Below are 27018 nucleotides of genomic sequence, written 5' to 3'. Positions count from 1 at the left end.
GTATGCCTGGCTAAACCAAAACTAAATAAGGCAATCAAAATAGACTTGGATAATAGGTATAATGTATGGAGAAGAGACAGAGTGGGCAGAGGAGGAGGAGGTGTCATGATTATGTTAAGGAAGGAGATAGTGATAAATGAAATGGAATGCTGGGAAGGAAAAGCAGAAGTATTGTATATTAAGATGCATATTAATAAAAAAGAGTTAACAATCATTGTAACATATGTGCCACCAAAAACAAATTCATGGACCAATCAAGAATATAAAGACATGATAGATGACACAATAAGGAGTCTAACGAGAATAGTTAAAGAAAGGAGAAAAGTGATATATATTAGTAGGCGATTTCAACTGTAAAGAAGTGGACTGGAAAAATTATGAAAGTGGTATGGGGGAAGAAGCCTGGGGAGAAAGATTCTTGAACCTAATGATAGACAATATGATGGACCAGAGAGTAAAGGAAAACACAAGATTCAGAGGAAACGACGAGCCGGCAAGATTGGACCTAGTTTTTACAAGGGGTATACAAATGAATGATGATATAAGATATAAGTGCCCATTGGGAAAGAGTGACCATACAATATTAGAAATAGATATAGAAGAGAAAGGAAAATAGAGACGATTCATACAAAGGAGACCGATTAAATTACAGAAAGGCTGATATTGAGAATCTCAAGAACTATTTTAAAAACGTAGACTGGGAGGAGATGGAAAACTCAGAGACAATGCAAGACAAATATAACTTATTTTTGGAAATATACAAAACAGGAGTCAGGGAATATGTCCCAAAATATAGACCTAAAGAAGAAGGAAAGAAAGATTGGTTTAATGCAAGGTGTGCGAGGCAAAGGAGAAAGAGATGGAGCATGGAAAAGGTGGAGGAGAAATAGGAATCCAGCAAATAAGGAAAACTTCAAAGCAGTGAGAAATGAATATGTTAAGGTGAGGAAGGAAGAGGAAAAGAACTTGAAAAGACATTGTCGAAAAATGTAAGGAGCAACCAAAATTGTTCTATAGATTCATAAATGGAAAAATTAGGCAAAAAGAAACAATAGAAAGGTTAAAAGGAGAGAAAGGGATGGTGGAAGACCCAAAAAGTATGGCAGAACTATTAAATAAAAAATTCCAGGAGGTCTTTACTAAGGAATCCAAATTTGAGAGGCCACAGAGTACTAGAGAGACAATCTATATGAAAGAGATTAAAGTAACCAAGCTTGAAATAAAACAGTTAATGAAGGAACTGGATGAAGAGAAGGCAATGGGACCAGATGAAGTCTCAGGCAGAATACTGAAAGAATGTAGGGAAGAACTAGCAATAGAAAATGGAACAGTGCCAGTAGAATAGAAAAGAGCTGAGGTGGTTCCCATATATAAGAGACCAGTATCACTAACTAGTGTAATATGCAAGATGTGTGAAAGAATAATAAAGAAACAATGGATCGAATTCCTTGAAGACGACAAATTAATATCAAATAGCAGGTTTGGTTTTAGAAAAAGACGGTCTTGTGTAACTAATTTATTGAGTTTCTATTCTAGAATAGTTGATAGAGTACAAGAGAGAGAGGGATGGGTTGACTGTATTTATTTGGATTTAAAAAAAGGCGCTTGACAAAGTGCCACATGCAAGATTACTGTGGAAGTTAGAGGAGGACAGTGGCTTAAAGGGAAGCACATTGAGATGGATAGAAAATTATTTGAAGGGGAGAGAAATAAGGACGGTAGTTAAAGATATGAAGTCCAAGTGGAGAGCAGTAGAAAGCGGAGTGCCACAGGGGGTCAGTATTGGCACCAATACTTTTCCTCATTTTTATTAACGACATGCCAGAAGGAGTGAACAGCTACATAAATCTGTTTGCGGACGATGCACAACTGTGCAGAGTTATAAAGCAAAAGGAGGATTGTGAAATACTGCAAGAAGACCTAAATAAGATCTGGGAATGGAGTAAGAAGTGGGAAATGGAATTCAATGTGAACAAAAGCCATGTCATGGAAATGGGAAAGAGTGAAAGACGACCTGTGGGAATCTATAAGATGGGAGATGGAGTAGAACTGGAGAAAGTCAAAAAGGAAAAGGACTTAGGAGTGACGATGGAAGAAAACGATCAACCAGTAAGCCATATTGATAGAATTTTCAGTGAGACGTATAATTTGCTAAGGAATATTGGAGTAGCATTTCACTATATGGACAAGGAAATGATGAAGAAATTGATAAGTACTAAAATAAGACCTAGATTGGAATATGCAGGAGTTGTGTGGAGTCCCCATAAAAAGAAACACATAAGAAAATTAGAGAGACTACAAAAAAAGGCTACAAGAATGGTTCCAAAATTTAAAGGGATGACATATGAGGAGAGACTAAAGGCTATGGATCTACCAACCTTGGAGCAGAGAAGAGAGAGAGGGGATCTGATACAAGTTTATAAATTGATTAATGGAATGGATGAAGTGGATAATGAGAAACTGATCCTGAGAGAAGAATATGACTTTAAAAGCACAAGATCGCATAGTAAGAAACTAAGGAAGGGACGATGTCTGAGAGATGTTAAAAAATTTAGTTTCCGCAAAGATGTGTTGAGACTTGGAACAGTTTGAGTGAGGAAGTGGTGTCAGCAAAGAGTGTACATAGTTTTAAAGAAAAATTGGATAAGTGTAGATATGGAGACGGGCCACACGAGCATAAAGCCAGGCCCTGTAAAACTACAACTAGGTAAATACACACACACACACACACACACACACACACACACACACACACACACACACACACACACACACACACACACACACACACACACACACACACACACACACAAAAATGCAAAAACTACAAATGCAAAAACTACAAATGGAAACACTAGAGAGAGAGAGAGAGAGAGAGAGAGAGAGAGAGAGAGAGAGAGAGGAATTATCACCAGATAGTGGGGGGTGGGGATGACAGACATGATCTCTCTCTATTTTATGCCGATACTTCCGATACCCAAAAGGAATTTACTACTTAGTGATATATTCGATATAAGATATTGATGATACCAAATTAATATGGGAACGTATACTGACTTAGCATAAGAAATGCTTGCATATGAAAATGAAAGGATGTGTGCCAAGATCAGTGTTCTCATGGCTGTGTGTAGAAACAAGGAAAAAAATAATTATATACAATTCATACCCTAAAACAGTCGTGTGTAACAAATTTACTGAGTTTCTACTCTAGTATAATTGATACGGTATGAGAGAGGGATGGGTTGATTGTATTAATTTCGATTTAAAAAAGGCGTTTGATAAAGTGCCACATGAAAGATTACTGTGGAAGTTAGAGAAAGGTGGCTTAAAAGGAAGCACATTAAGATGGATGGAAAATTATTTGAGGGTAGTCAAAGATATGAAGTCCAAGTGAAGAGGAGTAGAAAGTGGAGTGCCGCAGTATTGGTGCCAATACTTTTTTTCATATATATAAACGACATGCCAGAAGGTGTGAGGAAATGAGAAAGCTGCAAGAGGAAATGAGAAAGCTAAGTGAGGGGAAAAGTGCGAACGAAGTTCTCATCTTTGAGTTGAAGGAGGAGGTTAAGAGGCTTGGGGAGGCAGTGGAAAAAATTAGGCAGGAGATCAGTGTTAGGCCGAAGGTTGGACCTTCTGAGGGCGACAGGGTGGCTTGGCCCTCTGTCGGGAAGAGCAGAGTGGGGAAGAGGGAGCAGGCGAGCAAGACTGGGAAAGATAGTAGTCAGGATGGGCAGAGATGGCAGGTTGCGAGGGGAAGGAAAGCGGAGGCAGTTAGGGAGGATAGGACTAAACCTGTTGAGTGTGAAAATAGGTTCGGTTTGTTGGAGGGGAGAGAGAGTGAGAGTGGAGTGAATGAAGTGGTTGTGGTGAGTGAAAGGAGAAAGAAAGGGGTAGGAGGAGGGTTGTGCCTAGCACACCTCAGGTGTGTGTGGTGGGTGACTCTCAGGTTAGGTATTTAGATAGCACTTTCTGTGGGAAAGACAGGGATAGGAGGACGAACGTGTGTATGCCTGGTGCAGGTGTGAAGGCAGTGAGTGAGGAGGTGCAGAAGAGGGTTGGGGGATGGAGAGGAGGGTGTAGTAGTTTTGCACGTAGGTGGGAACGATGTCAGAGCAGGTGGGTCGGAGGAGTTAGTGGCAAGATTTCGGAAATGTTAGGCAAGATAAGGGAGAGTGGTAGGAGGTGTGTAGTGTCAGGAATCTTGCCTCGTGTGTATGTTAGCAGGAATGGTTGTCTAGAGCCATTGGTGTGAATGATCGGGTAAAAGGGATGTGTAAGGATGTGGGTGTCAGCTTTGTGGATGTATGGGATAGGTTCTATGGGCGAAGGATTTGTATGCTAGGGATGGTGTGCATCTGAGTAGGAAGGGTGTGGATGTGCTGAGTGGATGTCTGGAGGGGAGTTGGGATGGAGTGTAGGGGTGAGGTAGCAAATGCATTCCAGAAGAAAGATGCTAGACATAAATTAGATAGGATAAACAGAGATAGTGAAAAGATTAGGAAAGATTTCCAGGTGCAAATAGGAGAGAATAAGATTAGGATTCCAAATAAGGAGACAGCATCTAGGAAGGTAGCAGGACTTAAATGTTTTTATGTAAATGCCAGGAGTCTTAGGAACAAGAAGGACGAGTTATCTAGTTATATAGTTGAGGAGGACTTAGATGTTGTATGTGTCACAGAGGCATGGGTAAATGAGGAAAAGTTTAGGAAAATAGGAAAGAATATGAAGTAGATGGATACATTACGTATTTACACCAGAGAATTGGTAGGATAGGTGGAGTAGTTATTTATGTAAAAAAATCCTTCATTTCCAGTCAGGTTAATGGTATTAAGGTAGATAACAGAGTAGAGTCCTTATGGCTGGATGTTAGAGTAAACAAAAGTAAGGTTATTAGAGTAGGAGCTTTTTTATAGACCACCTAACCAGTCAGCAGATGTAGACAACCTTATGGTAGATGAGATAAATAGGGGTGTACTAGTCAGACAATTATCTTAGGGGATTTTAATCTTAAGTCAGTAAACTGGGAGAGGATGGTAGGAGATGCTAGTGAAAATAAGTTTATGGAAAGTTTTCAGGATAACTATTTAGTGCAGATGGTAGATAAACCTACTAGGGGGAGGAAGGTTTTAGACATAGTACTAACAAATATTGAGCATTGTTTAAAGGAAGTTGAGGTAGGAGAGACTTTAGCAAACAGTGACCATCATATAATTAGATTTATCATTAATTCCAGTAGGGATAATATAGTGAATAAGACTAGAGTCCCAAACTATCAGAAAGGCAATTATGGTAGGTTACGTCAGTTATTAGGAGAGGTAAACTGGGAAGATAGTTTTGGAAATAAAACTGCACAGGAGATGTGGGATATTTTTAAGGTTGTAGTAAAGGGTATAGTGATGCAGTGTATCCCTTACAAAGATATAAGGCAGAGAAACAGGAAGCCATTATGGTGGACTCATGAGATAGGTAGCCAGATCAGAGAGAAGAAGAGGGCATACAGAGAGTTGCAGAAAAGTGGGAAGATGTAGATTTGATTAGGTACAGACAGGTCAGAGATGATTTGAGTAAGGTTATAAAAAAAGTAAAAGGCAGGCAGAGATAAAACTAGCTAGAGCTGGGAGTAAAGATCCCAAAAATTATATAGTTATTACAAGGTCAGTGATAAAAGAAATAAGGATAGGATTGGACCACTCAGAAAAGATGGTGTAGTAGTGGATCAAAATGAAGACATAGTAGAATTATTGAATGAACAATTTTCTTCAGTATTTACTAGGAAAGAATAGGAAATCCTGTTACAAACAGTGCGATGAGTAGTTTAAGAGCTTTAGAAAATATTGATATAAAACCGGGAATTATTAGGAAATTTATTCTTGAACTAGACGATAGGAAAGCTAGTGGTCCTGATGAGCTACATGCCAGAGTACTTAGGGAGGGTGTAGACAGTATTTCTGAAGCACTTAAGTTAATCTTTGAAAGATCACTTAGGTTTGCTGAGATACCTCAGGACTGGAAGTTAGCTAATGTTACTCCAATATTTAAAAAAGGTAGGAAGGATGATGCAAATAATTATAGACCGATCAGTTTAACTAGTATAGTATGTAAGATACTAGAGAAAATCATTAAGGGTAGTATTTGGGAGCATTTAAATGAGAATAGATTAATTAGAGATACCCAACATGGCTTTAGATCAGGGAGGTCCTGTCTTACAAATTTGCTCGATATCTTAGAATATATTACCAAGGAGTTAGATGATGGAAATAGCATAGATGTTATATATCTAGATTTTAGCAAGGCGTTTGATAAGGTACCGCATAGGAGGCTAGTGTACAAATTGAGACTACATGGGATAGGGGTAGGTTAGTTGATTGGATTAGTGAATGGCTTTCTGATAGGAAACAGAGAGTAGTATTAAATGGGGCAATGTCTGAGTGGAAGGAAGTGGTTAGTGGGGTACCCCAAGGATCAGTGCTAGGACCTCTTCTTTTCTTGGTGTACATTAACGATTTAGATATAGGAATTAGTAGCAAAGTATCAAAGTTTGCAGATGATACTAAGATAGCATGTGCAGTACAGGGTGAAAAGGACAATTACAGAATACAACGAGACCTGGACAGGCTGATAGCATGGGCAGACAGGTGGCAGATGGAGTTTAATTCTAAAAGTGTCAGGTTATGCATTTAGGTAAAGACAACACAAACTTTAGCTATGAGATGGAGGGATGTTGGCTAGAGGCAGTAGAGGAAGGAAAGGATTTAGGAGTAGTGATAGACAGGACTATGAAATTTTCAAAGCAATGTTTAGAAGCAAGAAATAGGGCAAATAGGATCCTGGGTTTTATAAATAGAAATGTTAGTTATAAAAGTAAGGAAGTGGTGCATAGCTTATATAATTCCTATGTTAGGCCCCATTTAGAGTATTGCATACAGGCCTGGTCACCCCACTATAGGCAGGATATCAACATGTTAGAAGCAGTTCAGAGAAGAGCAACTAGGATGATACCAGCATTAAAGCGCCTGGAGTATAGAGATAGATTAAAGGAATTAAACATGTTTTCATTTGAGAGGAGATGTATAAGGGGATATGATAGAGTTATTTAAAATGTTCTCAGATACAAACTACATAGATGTGAGATCTTTCTTTACCTTAGAGGAGGAAGTAGGACTAGAAATCATGGCAGGAAGATTAGAAAGCAAGGCTGCAGGTTAGATATAAGAAAATATTTCTTTAGTCATAGGGTGGTAGACTTCTGGAATGCATTGCCAGAGACGGTTGTAAATAGCACTAGTTTGACAATGTTTAAAAACAGATTAGATAAGCACTTAAATTTATTAGATTTATAATTATGTATAGCGCTGCATGATAGTTTTTATAAGAAATTTACTATAGTTAAACAAGACATGATCCCCATGTATGGGGACCACAAATTGTAGAGGATTTCGCTGCAGGACTTAGCCCTGTTAATGGGCCAAATATTTAGAATTACATAGTATATTATGTATTGTGTACTTGTAAGTGTATCTTTAAGTACTGATGACGAGGTCGCTGTGCGACTGATACAGGATAACCTAGATGGGCCCTGGTGGCCCTTTGTTATCCTATTATTTATGTTATGTTATGTTATGTTATGTTATTTAAATCTGTTAGTGGACAATGGGAAACTGTGCAGAGTTATAATGCAAAAGGAGGATTGTGAAATACTGCAGGAAGACCTAAATAAGATCTGGGAATGGAATAAAAAGTGGGAGATGGAATTCAATGTGGACAAAAGCCATGTCATGGAAATGGGAAAGAGTGAAAGACAACCCGTGGGAATCTATAAGATGGGAGATGGAGTAGAACTGGAGAAAGTAAAAAAGAAAAAGGATTTGGGAGTGACTATGGAAGAAAATAATCAACCGATAAGCCATATTGATAGAATTTTCAGAGAGACATTATAATTTGCTAAGGAATATTGGAATAGCATTTCACTACATGGACAAAGAAATGATGAAGAAATTGATAAGTACTATAATAAGACCCAGATTGGAATATGCAGGAGTAGTGTGGGCCCCCCACAAAAAGAAACACATAAGGAAGCTGGAGAGACTACAAAAAATGGCTATAAGAATGGTCCCAGAATTTGAAGGGATGACATATGAGGAGAGACTAAAGGCTATGGATCTACCAACCCTGGAACAGAGAAGGGAGAGAGGGGGATCTGATACAAGTTTATAAATTGATCAACAGAATGGACCAAGTGGATAATGAGAATCTGATCCTGAGAAAGAATATGACATTCGAAGCACAAGATCTCATAGTAAGAAGCTGTGGAAGGGAAGATGTCTAAGAGATATTTAAAAATATAGTTTCCCGCAAAGATGTGTTGAGACGTGGAACAGTTTGAGTGAAGAAGTGGTGTCAGCAACGAGTGTGCATAGTTTTAAATAAAAACTGGATAAGTGTAGATATGGAGACAAGGCCACACAAGCATAAAGCCCAGGCCCTGTAAAACTACAACTAGGTACAACTAGGTAAATACACACACATGCAGAGTAAAGTGGTGGGGAGGAAGATGACAGGGTGACGCTCTGATCACTGGAAGGGACAGAACATGGACCAGGTGGGGAAGGTCAAGTGGGTGGAGTCTAGACACTTAGTTTTTGAGGGGAGGAATCGAAAGAAAACTGGAGCTTTCACCTGGTGTGGGACTACCAGGTGTTCTTATTGAGAAATTGTATGGCCAGGACTAGCAAAAAGTCAAGTGCTGGTATCTGTACATGCATAGGTATTGTATGCTTTTACTAATAATGTCTGGCAACGCCACTCATTTCCCTGTGCCTCACTAATGTCACATTACACGATGCTTTCTGTACAATCAACACTTTGTTGTTTACTGTCACAGTTAGATCTACCTGTCATTGTTTATTTTTAAGGTATTTCAGTTACCAATGCCACTGAATGCTGCACCAGAGGTTGGAGAGTGCATGAATTGTTAGTATTCTTATAATTTGTCTTTTTTCCCCAATTCAATAAAGGGTTTCCCCAACTTTTTTTTTTTTTTTTTTTTTTCTTTAGATAAGGGAATTGGGAGGGGGAGAAGGCATCTCCTTAATGGACCACAATGCATAAACATTTTCCATTCATCAATTCATTAACTTTCTGTCTTATACCTAAGTTTCACACACAATATACACTATAGTTTACATAATAAAACTCCAGGAGTTACAAAAGTTTATTCTAGTTTTCTGTAATGTATTTGTTCACGTTTTTGCCTTTATGATAATCAAAAGTTTTTTTTTTTTTTACATCTTGTGGTTCTTGATTCCAATTTTTGCTCTAATCCATTCCTGGACACTTTTATTGGAAGTGGGAAACATGGCAGCCAACTATCTTCACCACATCCTGAGTTTGAATAGATGACAGGTGGCTAGTACATAAGGTGCATTCTACAGGACATTACCACCCTTTCCCCATCTTCCACTTGGGAGAGTCAGTAATAAGAGATGCTGTATATATTTATTCATAGAAGAAATTATTTATTTATTCATAGAAGAAATTAAGTTTTAACAAGGCAAGGACTAACAAAATAATTCTATGAATTTTAAGATTCCAATCTATATTTCAGCGTGACTGTCGTGAGTTGCGGATGGTGGCTCAGCTCCACGATGACAAAAGAAGAGATAATCGGAAGAAGAAACAAAGCTAATGAACGCCCTGCATCAGGGAGTATGTACTAGCAACAGTTAATCATCATATTGAGTAGAGGTAGCAACTAGATACCAGGTATGATAATGACTATGATGCAAGCTGTGTGTGTGTGTGTGTGTGTGTGTGTGTGTGTGTGTGTGTGTGTGTGTGTGTGTGTGTGTGTGTGTGTGTGTGTGTGTGTGTGTGTTGCAGAAATAAAATTGGACAGTCAGGATCTACCCTAGTAAATTGAAATGTTTGGAGCAAGTAGACAAGATTTACATAGCAAACATTTTCTGAAACCAACAAGGAGGTCACTGCTATACTGCTACTATTACTACAACTACTACTACTACTACTACCACTACTACTACCACAATTACTACTATGTACTTGATATGTAGTTAGTGCCAAGTCCATTTGTTAAAAGTTGTATTCCAACATTCTAGTAGGAACCTTAGATTTATGCAAACTTGTGTGTGCGCGTTTGTGTAAGTGCACATGCACGTGTATTTTTGTGTGTGTGCATACATACACACCTAAACATGTGTGAGAAAGAAGTCAACTGAATGAAAAGAAATAAATCAGTTTGGATACATCTTGTGATCATTTATGGATGGAAGACATGTTCAGAGTGTGCACAGTAGATTGGATTGAATACCATAGAGGTGTGTGTGTCTAAAAAGTTTGATACAAATCTAGGATTTAAAGTGCAGGCACACTAGTACTGACCCTTGAAATGATGACCAACAGATGTGTCATCTTGGCACAAGAGTTGGCATAGGCAAGGTCATGCTGGGTCGAAGAGGTTGTAAAAATAACCTTATGAAATGCATTTGTATGATTGTATTTAATTGTTGTTGTTATTGACAGTCTTTCATATATGTATCTTTGTATTGCTCTTTTATATAAATAATTGCAAAATATTTATAGGAAGTGATTTTACAGTGATGTTGCCAACTGTTAGATGTAGTCAAAGTGACTTTGTTAAAATATTTTGGTATTTATAGTCCCTGTGTATGAAGAAGCATAATGAAAAGGTCACTAAACAATGAATCACATGACTAATAAGTCAAGGTTCAGTAATGAGGCCGGTCTCAAAGCTCCATCCAACAATCAGGAATTTGTTAAATTAAATTTGAATTGGAACTAACATTTTCACAATGAGGCATTTCATCAGAATAAATTTTCAGTATTTTTTTTTTGTTAGCCTCAGTCACCTGTACAGTAGATTGAAGATAATCTAAAAGGGGAGGTTGGAATTTTATTTGCAGCCTGTGATAGTTATTACTTGAAGTTTACTTCTTTTTTGTATTTTCAGAATGTCATTTGTTCTTTTTTTTTTTCAATACTGCTTGCTTTAATCTGCTGGGACCCACCAACATTTCTCCCTGAGAAGGAATTTTTTCTCAAGTCATTAATTTCTTACTATGATTTTAGTTACAACTCAGGTGATTTCTCAACACATTCCCCAAAGGCTGAAGCCTTGTATTAACCATTAACATTGGCATAATTTAATGGATGGGCATTCATTTTGTTATCATATAGGTTATCATAATTTACATTACCATATCAGATATTGTACAATAAGTAGATGCAGTTCATTGAGTTAGTATTTTCCTAGCTAGGTAGTTCTGACTGCAATGATTATGGATGAGAGTAATGGAGGACATACTGTGAGAGGGCCATATTGTCACAGATTCCTTCACTGAGAGTCTTGTGGACACAAGTTATGCACAAGTCTGTTGTATGTGTTGTGATTATAAGTATATAATCAATTTACAGGTTTATCTAGTCAATCACTATAATTTCTCTGAATTACAGAGATCTCACATCGTCAAAAACTAGATTAAGAATTATAACAAACATTGTATGTACCATTTTTAACATTACACTTTTATAAGTCTTGTAGTGTGCATTCTCAAGATAATTTTAGAGGCATTGAAATTTATAAATATTATATATGTTTGTGTCATATATGGAATTATTCTGTTTATTATTGAGGTGAAGGGACATTTAAGTAAGTGGTGTGTTGCAGGATTATAAAATATCAGATTTGTATGTTTACCGATTACCTGTGATATTCATGGTTGTTAAGGCTAATGTACTTTTCTCCAAATAATTTCTGTTCATTAATTTGTATGCCTTAACATTGGAATTTTTGCATATATATGCTATTCTTGATTTTTTTTTATTTATTTATTTATTTTTTTCTCTCTCTCTAGATCTATGGTGATTGAGAAAACAAGTTATAAAAAAGTTGAGCTATGTTTACGAGAAAGCAGTGCACTTTTTGGTTGAACTATGTAAATAGCCAAGACACAAATGGTGACCTAAATGTAGCTGTTAGGGAACACAAAAGGCCAGTTAGCATGCTAGCATGATGGTGGTGGTGGTGTATGCTGTATCCTCAGCTCCTTCACCCAGTGGACTGAGGCTTTGTAACTTCTAAAGAGGAACTAAGTCTCATTAATCTAGGTAAAACAAAGTTATATGTGAAAATAAGTATAGGTACATAATAATCAGTTAAATTTGAAAGTTCTTTATACAACCAAGTGATAATATAAATTACTAGATTATCATGGATGATGAAATAATCAGTTGCACATATATTTGAAGATCCAGATGTAGGAGGTTTGCACTGAGGAATTCAAAGTAATATCACTGAAAACCTACTATTAAGAAGGCAGCACACAATAAGAATCTCTAAAAGATTGTAATCATATTTTCAGGTAAACTAAGATATAAATAAAGGCTCAAAAAAAAAAAATGTACAAATTACTAATTGAAGGTGAATGAATATATTGCCCACTAAAATTAGTCATATAACCAAGAAGTTTTAAGCCACAAGATGGATGTGTTTCCACAGCCATGCTTCTTGATAGGCCAAAAGATCTGTCACCTAGTCATTCATTTAGGTCAAACTTCCATCCCATCAACTTGAGTATTGATAGAGGTATTTCAATTTATGTAGGATTTTAACAAGTAGTCACCAATAGAAAAGTGGCAGGAAATAAGTTATTACAATTTTGGTAGGATAACCATGAGATTAAGATGGTTGTAATAAACTGAGATATTTTTGGTAGTGGAGGGACTGTCATCATGGGTACAACTCAGGGTACAGAGGATATGCTTTCAGAAAGGTGGCTTAGGAGGCATACAGGATATTTGGGTGAGTGGCCACAGAACATTATGGACATGGCTGGTGCTATCACAAAGAGCACTCCAGTAGCTATGACACCACATGTTTTCTATCCAATCATGTGTTACTTCATTTTCTTTCATAATGACGTTTGTGATTCTGAATTTTCTCAAATACTAATGTTTTGCCATTCAGTCATATCACATGCAGGAACTGTGGCTTCTATCCACCCATATATATATATATATATATATATATATATATATATATATATATATATATATATATATATATATATATATATATATATATATATATATATATATATATATATATATATATTTTTTTTTTTTTTTTTTTTTTTTTTCAAGTGTATTGAATTATTTGCAGATTGACTTAACAAGTGTCAGTGGTTGCTGTTCTATGACAATGACAAAGTGATGTGGATGGTAATTATAGATCATGGTACATGATGAACTGAAATGAAATGCATTAAAAATGTCTTACAATGAAACATGCTATGCTGGCATTAATACTGTTTGAAGAAGCTAAAAGTGGCCCCATTTGTATTGATACCTTTCACTATTATGATCCAAGATACAATGAACATAAGAGGCTGATGTGAATGGTAAATGCAACACAACAATAAAATCAATTACACAATTCTCCCCACAATAAATATGGAAGCAGTGTCAGACTTTAAGTATATGTAATTGGGATACCTTCAACATGACCTTTGCATATTTTGCTTTTATGTTAAAAATTAACAACAAATATATTTTTGGATATATTCTAAAGATGGGTGTATATCTTTGTATATCAGAATATAAGAAAGCAAAAATATTGAATAGCTTATGCACTATTCCACTCCAAAACTTTGCATATGGTAACTAACGCAGGCAAGAAAAATACAATATTGTTCCAATTTCTTACATGATCTTCATTGATGCATCTGAACTTCTCAATATATGGTGCAAAATTTGACTAGAAATTAAACACTTAAAGAAGGGAAGCAATGTCATTCATTATCTCCTGTTCAGGGCCTGCTTATAAAGGATGCACAGTATGCCAAACTGTCCAGTACACAGTGGATGTGTACTGTATGCACTGTGCATTTGTAGGAATACAAAGCATAAAGTCTCTCATGCTTAATGCTTTTACAATTATTGGACATTATGCAAAATTATGGCTTTCCAATTGATGAAAAGTCTAGTTTATATAAATACTCTGTGTATATTAAAGGCCTATTGGATATCAGTGGCTGCAAAATTATACCTTAAAATATTAATTAAGAATTTCAGAAAGGTGCTTAATTTTACTGGGCAAACATTCTCCTTGTATTGTTAGTATTTATTTTATGAGTCTGCACAATTCATTATTGGAAAAGTTACTGATCATTCATCTCCTTAATGAAGAATAAGAAAAGTACAAGTTACTGTATGATTAAAGATGATAATAATACTATTATTATTATTATATAATTATTATTATCAACTATAATAATGATAATAATAACATTATTATTATCAATATTACTATAATTGAGGCACAGTATGCGAGAAGGGGGATAACCCTCAAATCTGAAGGTTTTGAGTTAAAGGCGGGAACTCTTTATTAAAGGGTGTGATTATCATGTTGAAGGGTTAGGCAGAGGAAATCCAACCACCCTAATAATTAAACTAAGAAAGCCTAAAGTGAGGTTTGGGCTGTAGTGTAGAATTGACTAACTCTACTGTACACAAGAGAGAGAAACAAGCCCCGCACACACTGGGACATGCATGGCCCAATGAAGACGGAGGAGCATTTAGCTGCTCTTCTGTGCTTGAGCAATCACAGCCCAGCATGATGTGTTATTGTTGTCATTCTCCCACTATGTGTGACACATCACCACCATACTAGCCTCTGCCTTCACCATGTACATTACTCTCTTAATTCTCAGCACTTTTTTTTATGTTTATAGAAACATGTCTTCATCCAGCAATGAACATGTTGACTCCCCTGCTCCTGTGATGCTTCAACCTGAATACTGATGTGGATATCTGGCTTGCTGAGCCCCAATAAAAGAGGAAAGAGGACTACTAGGTAATGCCTGTCATCAAGTCACAGTATATTCCATCACCACTGTGACCACCAACCTTGTTCAAGCATGGAAGGATGGGAAATAAATCCCCAATTGATCTTTATTATTGGGTTGGTAAATCTGCTAAGGGCATTGTCAGGAACATAAAGGCATTGCTCTTGATAATGAATTTGAATGTCTCAAGCCAATGTAAAGGATGAGAGTGAGCCCTAATACATAATTTTTAACATAATACCTATTATAACATTATAAACTTTATATAAAAATGCAGATTAGGGGGTGAGTAAAATTTGCAGCAGTAACCAAAAAAAAGAGGAATTATTAAAAGCCATATGGTAAGACAGAAGATGCATAATTTGATGCATAATGATAATATATTTTGGCCATTTTAATAGCAGTAATCAGTGATAAACTTTAAACTCAATTATCTCAAAAGTAAGCTCGTGGGTTGTCCACCTCTTACGTACAATGTCTCAATTACTCATTGTTAATCATTATCATACATCTATATTATGATGTACATTAATATAATATATATTAGAAATTAGATAATTGAATGTCCTCACTAAAATGTTTTTTTAACGGACATGTATTCCCCAATATTGGAAAAAAAAAAATGGACAATAAAAACCCAAAGAGAACTTTCATGTCAAGCAAGATGTAGTGATATGAATTAACTAGATTCCTTTGATTAATTGTTTTTGTTGAAAGTATGTGTATGGACACAACTTGAAATATCACTGTCTGAGTTCTATGAAGAACTCTGAAAAAGACGTCTTGAAAGTTACCTGAATATACATGCCACTGGCATGTGGTTTTCACCATTCTTGTAGGCTAGGAAGGCCATGTGAGCTATTGAGAGCTCAAATGTGGTTTACCATTACTCATATTTTTTTGCAGTAATACTGGATATCAAGTAGAATATCACTTCATTCTCTAACGATGTCAACATATTTTGTGTAATTTTAGTTGATAACATTATTGTGTACTTTGTATAAAGTAGTTAAGAATCTGAACTGGTTTTGGGTGGGAAGTTTGTTTGGTACTTATTTTTAATGTGCATAATAGCTATAGGCTGACATCCTCAAATTTTCAGTATCTAAAATCCAGAGCATTGGTGAGACTTGTGGTGCTTTGCAGCTGTTACCTATTGCGAACACATCATTAATTAAAATGTTATGTTTAATATTAGATGCTAGAGGTAAGTACACAACAGAGTTGTGAATGTTGGAAATTTGGTTTTCCATCTAATGAAGTGTGATGAATATTATACTAGTAAGAGTATTTGTTATATCTTTCAGTGCACCTTAACACACACACACACACACACACACACACACACACACACACACACACACACACACACACATATATATATATATATATATATATATATATATATATATATATATATATATATATATATATATATATCATATGCCATATCAGTATTTTATATAATGAAATTGCAAAAAAAGTAGAATGAATTAAATGTAACATGAACATGATTAAATACATTTCATATGCTCTTTTGAAACCATTAATTACTCATTTTATATTAATGTTATTAATAAAACCATGAATTAAAGATTAATTGTAGTATATTATAAAATGCAATGATAACAAAAGTAAAGAGGGATAATAATGACCTGGTTTATATAACATGGTAATTAGTTTAAAATGTATTACATCTCTAGAAATTATTAATTTGCAATTCTAGATGAAGGCACAAATTTATAATGAAAGTTTAAATGAATAATAGCCATACTAGCTTATTTGATTTATTTTGAACAGACTCAAATATTGCAATCAGAATTATGGGAAAATGAAAATACCTATCTTTGTTGAATTTTTATTTTAATAGGTTTTGATTATTTTTTAAAATGCTTTTTGCATCCTTATATTGTTGCATCAACCAAATATCATGTCCCTTATGTGTAACTTTCAAGTAAAAGATTCACATGAATAGTCTTTTTCCTATTCGAAGCAAGATTTGTTAAATTTACATTTTTTTTTATCAAATGGCCTCAGCTTCTTGTACATTGAGGCAACCATAAGATGGCCTCAGCTTCTTGTACATTGAGACAACCATAAGATGAGTGTGTGTTCCCGTGAGTGCTGTGTGTGGTGTCCCTAGTGGAGGAGTTGGTAGGACTTGTCCATAGATATACTATTGCAAAACTCATGATCTTATATTTTTATTGTTGTAGCTGTGTGTTATTGGTCACGCAGGGAGTTCCATAGCAGACATGCACATGACATACTTTATAAACTAAGGCACTACAATACCTGATGTTATTTACTTGAACACTTATAATTTGCTTATAATAATTATGCAAAAAATAATGATTTCTTAATGCATAAGTATAGAAATTTTACATTTTCTTGTAGCTTTAAATTTATGATTCAGTATTCAAATATTGAAGAATGAATTACAGTCTGCTAATGTAAAAATTGCATTTTTAATGCATCTAAATCTCTTAAAATATTTTGGAGCATTTTATTCAAAGCTGACAAAAGTAACAGCTTTTTAATAGATTACAAACTTCTTGATTTATTTAATATCTACAGTATTACTGCCTTAGGTGGGGTGAAAAATTTACTTTCCTTAGTTAACCTGCTTTTGTATTATCCTCTTCACAAGCACTTCCATAAATATCAAGGAAATAGAATATTACATGTCTGTTTTGTAACTTGCTTGCATGTTGCTTCAACACTTCCAAAAGTTTTGATGGAGTACATGAATTGACTGTTTGGACCACATCCATTGACTCCTTTTCCTCCCATCCATGTACTTGTAGCCACCCAGGCAGAGTCTCGGTTGCCTGCTAACCACCGCTGCCATTATGGTGCCACAGACTGAGAAGAAACAAGGATTGATCTTACTCTTGTAATTATCTTATGCTCTGAATAAATATCTTTTGTACTATGGTAGTTTCATTCAAACTTTGCATCACATATACTGTACTTTCACTCCTCCAGGTGCACATTGTTATAACCTATTCTTACGTTTTGTAGTGTCTGTACTTTATATATTTGAAGTCCTGAGTTCAAGTCTCTATTTGGGTGCAAAGGTTGCAAGTTGCTTTGGACAGAAGAATGGATATAAAAAAAAAAAAGTTTAATAATAATGCCAATGGGATAATGACATGCCATCAGCATTGTATAGGAACAAGATGGAATAATTTCATGAGTGATAGTTGCTAAGAATGAACCTAATATCAGATGTTGAACCATATCTGGAAGAATACACAATTTTACTTGAAATTGTAATTTTTGAGGTTTTGGACCTCTAATTCCAATTAATCATCATTTCCCATTGTTTCAATACTACTCTATGAGAACATGAACTTAATTTTAAAAACAAACTTGCATGGGAAAAAAATAAATAAATAAAAATAAATAAATAAATATATATATATATATATATATATATATATATATATATATATATATATATATATATATATATATATATATATATATATATATATATATATATATATATATATATATATATATATATATATATATATATATATATATATATATATATATATATATATATATATATATATATATATATATATATATATATATATATATATATATATATATATATATATATATATATATATATATATATATATATATATATATATACAGCTTTATTAGACAGGTTGGAATCAAAAGCTTTTCGTCTCATGAACTCCCCTCCTCTGACTGACTGACTCTTCATCCTCTTTCTGACTGCTGAAATGTTGCATCTCTTTCTATCTTTTATTGCTATTTTCATGCTAACTATTCTACTGATCTTGCTAACTGCATACCTCCCCTCCTCCTGTGGCCTCACTGCACAAGGCTTTTTCTTCTTCCTCTCATTCCTCTTCTGTCCATCCCTCTAATACAAGAGTTAACCAGTACTCTCAATCATTTATGTATTTACCTAGTTGTATTGTACAGGGTTTGAGCGGGGCTCATAGTGTCGTGTCTCCATGTCTCCATTTATATAATTTTTCTTTAAAGTTATGCACACTATGTGCTGCAACAATTCCATTATCCAATGCATTCCATTTTTCCACCGTTCTGTGTGGAAAACTATTTTTCAACATCCTACACACACTGCCTCATCCTGATCTTCTTTTCATGTCCTCTTGTCCTTCCATCCTCTTCCGCCAACAGCACCAGGTCTTCTTTGTCTATCTTTTCAATATCATTTACTATCTTATATATTGTTATTAGGTCAACACGTTCTCTTCTATCTTCTAAGGTTGGCAGTCCCATTTCCTTCAGTCGTTCTTCATATGTGAGGTCCTTTAATTCCGGCACCATCTTTGTAGCAATCTTCTGTATCCTTTCCAGTTTTCTTATATCTTTTTTAGAACTTGGAGACCATACCACTGCTGCATATTCCAGCCTTGGGCGTATCATGCTTGTGATGATTTTTTTCATCATATCTTTATCCATGTAATGAAATGCCACTCTTATATTAGTCAACATCCTATATGATAGTCCAAATATCTTATTTATGTGTTTATCAGGGCTCAGATTTTCTTGTATGATCACTCCAAGATCTTTTTCCTCTTTAGTCTTCGTTATTTGCTCCTCTCCCATCAAATAGTTCCATACTGGTCTTCTCTTACTCTTTCCTAGTTCCATTATGTGACATTTCTTGGCATTAAACTCCAATTTCCACTTCTTGCTCCATTCATAGATCTTATTTAAATCTTCCTGTAGCAGTATACAGTCCTCTCTGGTTTTGATAACTTTTAGCAACTTTGCATCATCAGTGAATAAATTCATATAGCTGTTTACCCCAATGTGAATGTCGTTTACATAAACTTGAAACATAATGGGGGCTAACACTGACCCTTGTGGCACCCGCTAGTTACTTTACTCCAAGATGAGTATGTATCTCTGATCACAGTTCTCATTTCTCTATCCTTCAAATAATCTCTTGTCCATTCGAGCAAGGTTCCACACAGTCCTCCTATGTTCTCTAGTTTCCAAAGAAGTCTTCCATGAGGGACTTTATCAAATGCCTTTTTAATGTCCAGGTATACTGTGTCTACCCATCCATCTCTGTTTTCAAGTCCTGCAATAACCCTGGAGTAGAAGCTTAATAAGTTTGATACACATGACCGCCCTGTCCTGAAACCAAACTGTCTGTTCGATATGACTTGCTCCTCTTTACAAATTTAACCTATTTTTCTTTGATAATTATTTCACATAACTTCCCTACGACACTTATACGTGACACTGGTCTGTAGTTTAGTGGTTCAGTTGCCTTTCCTCCTTTAAATATCGGTATTACGTTGGCTCTCTTCCACTCTAGTGGAACTTTCCCTTCATTTATTAAACTTTTAATTATTCCCCAAATTGGCTCCAGTAATTGCTCTTTACATTCTTTTAACACCGAGCGTGATACACCATCTGGCCCCATTGCTTTCCTGACTTCCAACTTGTCCAGTAATCTTCCAATATCCTCTTTATGAACTGCAATTTCCTGTAATCCTAGGCAATTCAATGTCCTATTAGGTTCTGTGAAGTCATCTTCTTCAGTGAATACCGTTTTGAAGCTCTCATTCATTATTTCACACATTTCTTTCTCTGTTTGGTATGTCTTTCCTTCTTTAATTATTTTTTCAATTGTTTCCTTATTCTTTGTTTTGCCGTTTATAAACTTGTAGAAAAGTTTTGGTTCATCCTTGCTTTTATCCACTATATCCTTCTCAAACTTTCTTTCTTCCTCTCTCCTTACTCTAATATATTCATTTCTAGTATCTTTGTACTGCCGACTATTATAGTCATTTCCTGCTTTAAAAGTTTCTTCCACGCTTTATCCTTTGCCTTTTTTGCTTGTAAGCATCTAGCATTGTACCATGTATGTATTTTTCTGAACTCTATAAACAGGAACAAACTTTTTTACTCCTTCATTGTATTCCTGTAAGAATATGTCATATTTCTCTTGTACAGTCTTCCTGCACATAATATTACTCCACTCAATATCAGCAAAATAACTCCTTAGTTTTTCAAAATCTGCTCTTGCATAATTTAATCTCTCTCCTTTATAGTCCTCTCTGTATCTTATCTCATCTTCCTCCTGCATTTGCATCTCTAATGTCACATGATCACTTTTCCCCATTGGACTAAGGTATTGTATGATTGGAGGGGACTCCGGTTTTTTTTGTGAAGACTAGGTCAAGTAACGATGGTTCCTCTTCCCCCCTGTATCTTGTTGACTCTTCTACCCACTGGTCCATTGTATTAACCATAGTCATCTGTAACACTTTCTCACTCCACTGCCCAGCATTGTCCATTACTTCCATCTCTCTCCAGTTTATTTTTTACAGTTAAAGTCTCCAACTAAGAGTATTCTTCTATCTCTTCTTATCATGTTATTCAGATACTTTATTGTCTCTCTTTGCATATCTTTATGCTCTTCTGATCCCCATGTATTAGTCTTTGGTGGAACATAATGTAACTATGATTTTTCTTCTTCAAATCTTCTGTTCTGATTGTTACTCCCAATGCTTCCACTTTATCCTCTCCATATTGCACAAATGTTATCACGAACCATTATTAGCACTCCTCCTCCCCCTTTATCCTTCCTGTCCCTCCTCCAGGTATTATATCTTTCCTCTTTAAAGTTGACATGTATCTCATTCTTCAGTTTTGTTTCAACAATACACATTACATCTAACTTTTCTCTTTCAAATAATCCCGAACTTCCAATATACTTGATAACAAACTATCTATGTTAGTTGCAAGTTCTGGCATGTGGTTTTTAGAGTGTCATTTTGCTTTCTTATTTCTAAAATCTCTTTTAATTCCTGGTTTATTCCATTGACCTTTTCACATTCAGTTATTCTCAATTTCAAGGCTGTGTTTTCTGATACCAGTCGGTCATGTATGTATTTACCTAATTGTATTTACCTAATTGTAACATACAGGAAAAGAGCTATGCTCGTGTTGTCCCGTCTCCATATCTATTAATGTCCAGCTTTTTCTTAAAATCATGAATATTCCTTGCGTTGACCACTTCCACGTCTAAACTATTCCATGCTTCCACCCTTCTATGAGGAAGCTATATTTTCACATCTCTCCTATAAGTGGCCATTTTAGTTTTTCCCATGCCCTCTCGACATTCTTTCATTCCACATACACAGATCTTCCCTATCCATTTTTCCATGCCAATCATCACTCTGTATATTGCTATCAGGTCTCCCCTTTCTCTTCTGTTTTCCAGGGTCGGAAGTTGCATTCTTTTCAGTCTGTCTTCATAAGTCAAATCTCTTAAGTCAGGCACCATTTTGTTGCAGCCCTCTGTACTTTCTCTAGTTTCCTTATGTGTTTCTTTAAGTTCGGAGCCCACTGTATTGTTGCATATTCAAGCCTCGGTCTTATCATTGCAGTAATTATTTTCTTCATCATTTCTTCATCTAAATATCTGACGCCACTCTTATGTTCCTCAATAAGTTCAATACTTCTCCAATTATTTTGTTTATATGTCTCTCTGGCGATAGGTCATTGGTAATTGTCACCCCAAGGTCTTTTTCTTCATGACTGGTTTTTATGTCTTCATTTCCTATCTTGTATATACTCCTGATTCTTCTTTCACTCTTGCCAAACTCTATTTTCTTGCATTTTGTCGTGTTGAACTAGGTGCATGTAGTTTTGTGTGAAAGAAGAGTTATCTTTTGGGAGTGGATTGTGACTGCTCTTTTGTGTTGTGAAACAAAGGGAAATATTCAGTAAGATCTACAGTTGGGTTACTGATTAGTTTACAGCACCACCTAATCCAATACTTCAGACCTCACTGGGAGTAATTATTGTTTTGGCAGATGTCTATTGCATCCTCCACTACTATCATTATTTCAATTATTACTAAAGAAACTTTCATGTTATACCAAAACTACATTGGAAGAATACTAGCAGTGTATTTCTTTACACATATAAAATGATAAAGTGATCAGACCAGGAGATTTGAACACATCCCTTCTCAACACCAAATAGTACATTTGCATTTATTACTACACTGAAATAAGATGTCATCTTGTCCTCGCTATCTCCCTTGAAGAGAAACTCAGTCCACTATGTGGATGAAGTAATTAGAATACAAAGCCAACAGAAAACTATACACAGGCTTTACCAATATGTATGCTGGAAATAATAATATTTACAATCTGAAATCAATGTCTGATACACTCTACCTGACTGAAACCCATTCACAGTACCTATTAAAGTTAAATTCAGCGCAGCTTGGAGCATTATACAGTTTCCCATATTAAGAAATTATGTTCTGTTAAGTGAACAGGAACTACATATGCACTACATATACACAATGAAGCTACCAGAGGCCAAATTGTTCTACCCAACAGGGATTCAAACCCTGGATTATTTCCCATGCAAGGAAGTGCTAAACCAGTGTGCCACAACTATCTGCAAAATATGCACTACTACCCAAGAGCTCAGAATCAAGAAAGACTTATAACAAAAGAAGGATACTTTTTAATTTGTAGACCAAATCAAATAATATTTATACATATATTGTAGTATACTTAACTGAAAAGAATCTCAAGTCTAATATTTCAACTGCTGCATAACTAAGCCTTCAAAACCCAACTGAGATGTATGCTATAATGACAACTACAGATTGACTTTTTATTAGTTGTTAAGTAAACAGTATCAGTGAAATTTCAATACTCACAACACCTCCCAAGATCTCAACTTGCAGCATCTTGAATGAACTGAAGAACTTTGCCTGTGTGGACACCAAACTAGAGAAGTGTATTTGAGGAAGATTCATAGATTGTACAAGCATAAATCTAAACAATTATTTATTTTCATGTCAATGTGTATATTGCTGAGTTTTTACATCTCATATACAGTGAACCACCAGATATGTGAGCAATGATAATTATGAAAATTTTCTTAACTAAAAGTACCAAATTTCAAGGAACACTGGTAAAATGTTCTACATCACAGAAACCCACATCCACTTCCTAAAATACACACAATAAAAGCCATCCATGTTTTAGCAAGATATTTCAAATTAATCAATAAAACTGTTACTTTGATACAAATTTATTGTTGAACTAGTAGTTCTAATTATGTATATGTAAACACACACACACACACACAAGAAGACCTAAATAAGATCTGGGAATGGAGTAAGAAGTGGGAAATGGAATTCAATGTGAACAAAAGCCATGTCATGGAAATGGGAAAGAGTGAAAGACGACCTGTGGGAATCTATAAGATGGGAGATGGTGTAGAACTGGAGAAAGTAAAAAAGGAAAAGGACTTAGGAGTGACGATGGAAGAAAACAATCAACCAGTAAGCCATATTGATAGAATTTTTAGAGAAACATATAATTTGCTGAGGAATATTGGAGTAGCATTTCACTACATGGACAAAGAAATTATGAAGAAATTGATAAATACTATAATAAGACCTAGATTGGAATATGCAGGAGTAGTGTGGACCCCTCATAAAAGAAACACATAAGAAAATTGGAGGCTACAAAAATGGCTACAAGAATGGTCCCAGAACTTGAAGGGATGACATATGAGGAGAGACTAAAGGCTATGGATCTACCAACCTTGGAACAAAGAAGGAGAGAGGAGACCTGATACAAGTCTATAAATTGATCAACGGAATGGACCAAGTGGATAATGAGAAACTGATCTTGAGAGAAGAATATGACATCCGAAGCACAAGATCGCATAGTAAAAAGCTGAGAAAGGGAAGATGTCTGAGAGATATTAAAAAATATAGTTTCCCGCAGAGATGTATTGAGACGTGGAACAGTTTAGATGAAGAAGTAGTGTCTGCAAAGAGTGTGCACACTTTTAAAGTAAGATTGGATAAGTGTAGATATGGAGACAGGGCCACACGAGCATAAAGCCCAGGCCCTGTAAAACTACAACTAGGTAAATAGGTAAATACACACACACACACACACACACACACACACACACACACACACGTGGCCACACGAGCATAAAGCCCAGGCCCTGTAAAATTACAACTAGGTAATACACACACACACTAAACCATGAAATAAAGCAGGATGCTGCATAGATACTTACAAAAGCAATGCTGTCAATTAGAGGTGAAGGTGGTGGTGAATTAGTTTAACATGGTGGTAAGGGCAGGGGAGAAAGGCAAGATACTCGTATCTCCTGTCTCTTAAGGTCTATGATCTTGTTTCTTTGACAAGAACATCCATATTTGTTGACCAAGAGTACATGTTTACTGTCTGTTCTGCATACACCATCTTCCTCCCATTCATTCCTGCAAAAGCCTGTCACACAGTAAACCCTGAAATATTAATAGATTACAAATGCATTCACTTAGCTTTTCAATGAAATTTTTCTCCAGATTAATTTCTTCACCTTCATCTAGACACACCAACAATGTATTCGACAAATCTAAAAAAATAAGTTAGTCCACAGTATATTGATTTTAGTACACACAACATTCCAAAACATCTCACCTCGATCTCTTATCCACATACTGCATAACGGTTGACACAGCAATGTCAAACCTTATATCATACTGGAAGCATTTGCCTTATAAATCCACATTTTGTAAACATGTTTCCAAAGGCCACTGTGCATCAGATTTTCTCAAGTGGAGGAAATTTAGAAAATATTCTTAAAATGAAATGACACATAAATATCTTCATATTTTCTTGAAAATATAAAACATTACTGACTGCATCAAACCTAGTTTCAATTTAATGTGAAATACCTACTTAACTTGCATGAATGAAATACCAGTGCGCTGGGATGGGAGATGAGACAGGGTGTGAAGAATGAATCTATGAGATCTGAATACTACCACAGTATTTTGTTTTCAGTGAAAACCAAATATCAGTATAAAATGGGTCCATGGAATTCATTGTTGCCTTACACAGCCACAAGAGTAACACCACAATGCTTTTCAGCCTGTGTCATTCTGTACTTACTGCTTCCATTACTCACAAGACTCTACTGGTATCCCCTTTATAACTTTGAAGTGCCCTTTTATGGAAAAAAAAAAGTGTCGTAGATCTGAACTTCATGGATGAAGTTAGGACAAATTAATGTTGAATGTGGCATGAATGTGGAAAAAATGGTATAAATTTATCAATTATCTATTACACACAAAATTAATTTATTTATCAGTAGGCCTAGTCATGAGCTCTTCAATGTAGAGCAAGGTGGCATCTACTGTTCATGATCCAGTCATGATTAATAAATAAGTTCTTAACACCTGTCTTAAGGATTAGAAATCAATGACATCTTCCTCTTTCTATGAACTCAATTGATAAAAAAAAACTATTCTGTGACATATATGTTGAGAGTGATGCCATAGTACGACTTAGTAGCACTGGATGTGGTACACAAATTCATGCCATCATGTGCTGAGCTATGAAATAAAAATGAAATAAAAAAAAAAAAAAAATATAATAATAACATTACACTCACAAGTAGTACGGACCAATTGTATCTAGAATTATATCAGTTTTTAAACAGATTTCATGATTTCCTATTTTCAAGATAGTGAAACTACATATTATTTAACCTACATATATACAGAAAGGAATCTATCATTCAGTGTTTCTACTCTCTATCTTTAGATCAAGTGTGAGCAAACTATGGCCCATGACCACATGCAGCCCACCAAAGAAATTCATGTGGTACGACAAATGTTAATAAATTCTAAAAAGAAAGTTAACAAACCACACTAAATAATATTGTGAGCAATTCATTTGCTTCCTATAGGTGTGCACATGGGTGGGAGAGTGGGTTTTCTTTAGATATTAACAATCTTAGGTTAATATAGTATGTGACCCTATAAGATTGTGATTTTCTTAATGTGACTCTAGTACTGAAAAGTTTGCCACCCTGCTTTAGATGATCACAGATATGCCTCTCTCAACTATGAAATCTTGTCATGGACAAAAAAAAAAAAAAAAAAAAAAATATATATATATATATATATATATATATATATATATATATATATATATATATATATATATATATATATATATATATATATATATATATATATATATATATATATATATATATATATATATATATATATATATATATATATATATATATATATATA

The 27018-nt window shown here is 35.1% G+C and overlaps 2 protein-coding genes across 21 annotated transcripts in view; one reads left to right on the top strand and one right to left on the bottom strand.

The window, feature by feature from the left end:
- The window catches only part of LOC123517719 (multiple C2 and transmembrane domain-containing protein-like), a 638372-nt gene extending 620557 nt beyond the window's left edge, over window positions 1-17815 (top strand). For 18 of the 20 annotated variants that reach the window (XM_045278096.1, XM_045278095.1, XM_045278094.1 and 15 more), the window contains one exon: window positions 9605-12543. In XM_045278096.1, coding sequence (XP_045134031.1) covers window positions 9605-9685 — 81 coding nt within the window. In that variant the 3' untranslated portion in view covers window positions 9686-12543. Of the gene's footprint in view, window positions 1-9604; window positions 12544-14768 lie in introns of those variants that run through there. The other 2 variants (XR_006678551.1, XR_006678552.1) reach the window with 1 other exon arrangement.
- LOC123517721 (lysophosphatidylserine lipase ABHD12-like) overlaps window positions 17003-27018 on the bottom strand; it is a 261492-nt gene continuing 251476 nt past the window's right edge. Inside the window, exon 9 of the mRNA XM_045278105.1 lies at window positions 17003-17747. Coding sequence (XP_045134040.1) covers window positions 17733-17747 — 15 coding nt within the window. The 3' untranslated portion in view covers window positions 17003-17732. The remainder of the gene's footprint in view (window positions 17748-27018) is intronic.

The sequence above is a fragment of the Portunus trituberculatus genome, chromosome 42 (assembly GCF_017591435.1).
Source record: "Portunus trituberculatus isolate SZX2019 chromosome 42, ASM1759143v1, whole genome shotgun sequence".
Lineage (NCBI taxonomy): Eukaryota > Metazoa > Arthropoda > Malacostraca > Decapoda > Portunidae > Portunus > Portunus trituberculatus.
The sequence above is the reverse complement of the archived record's forward strand: the minus strand, read 5'-3'. Positions and strand labels throughout refer to the sequence as shown.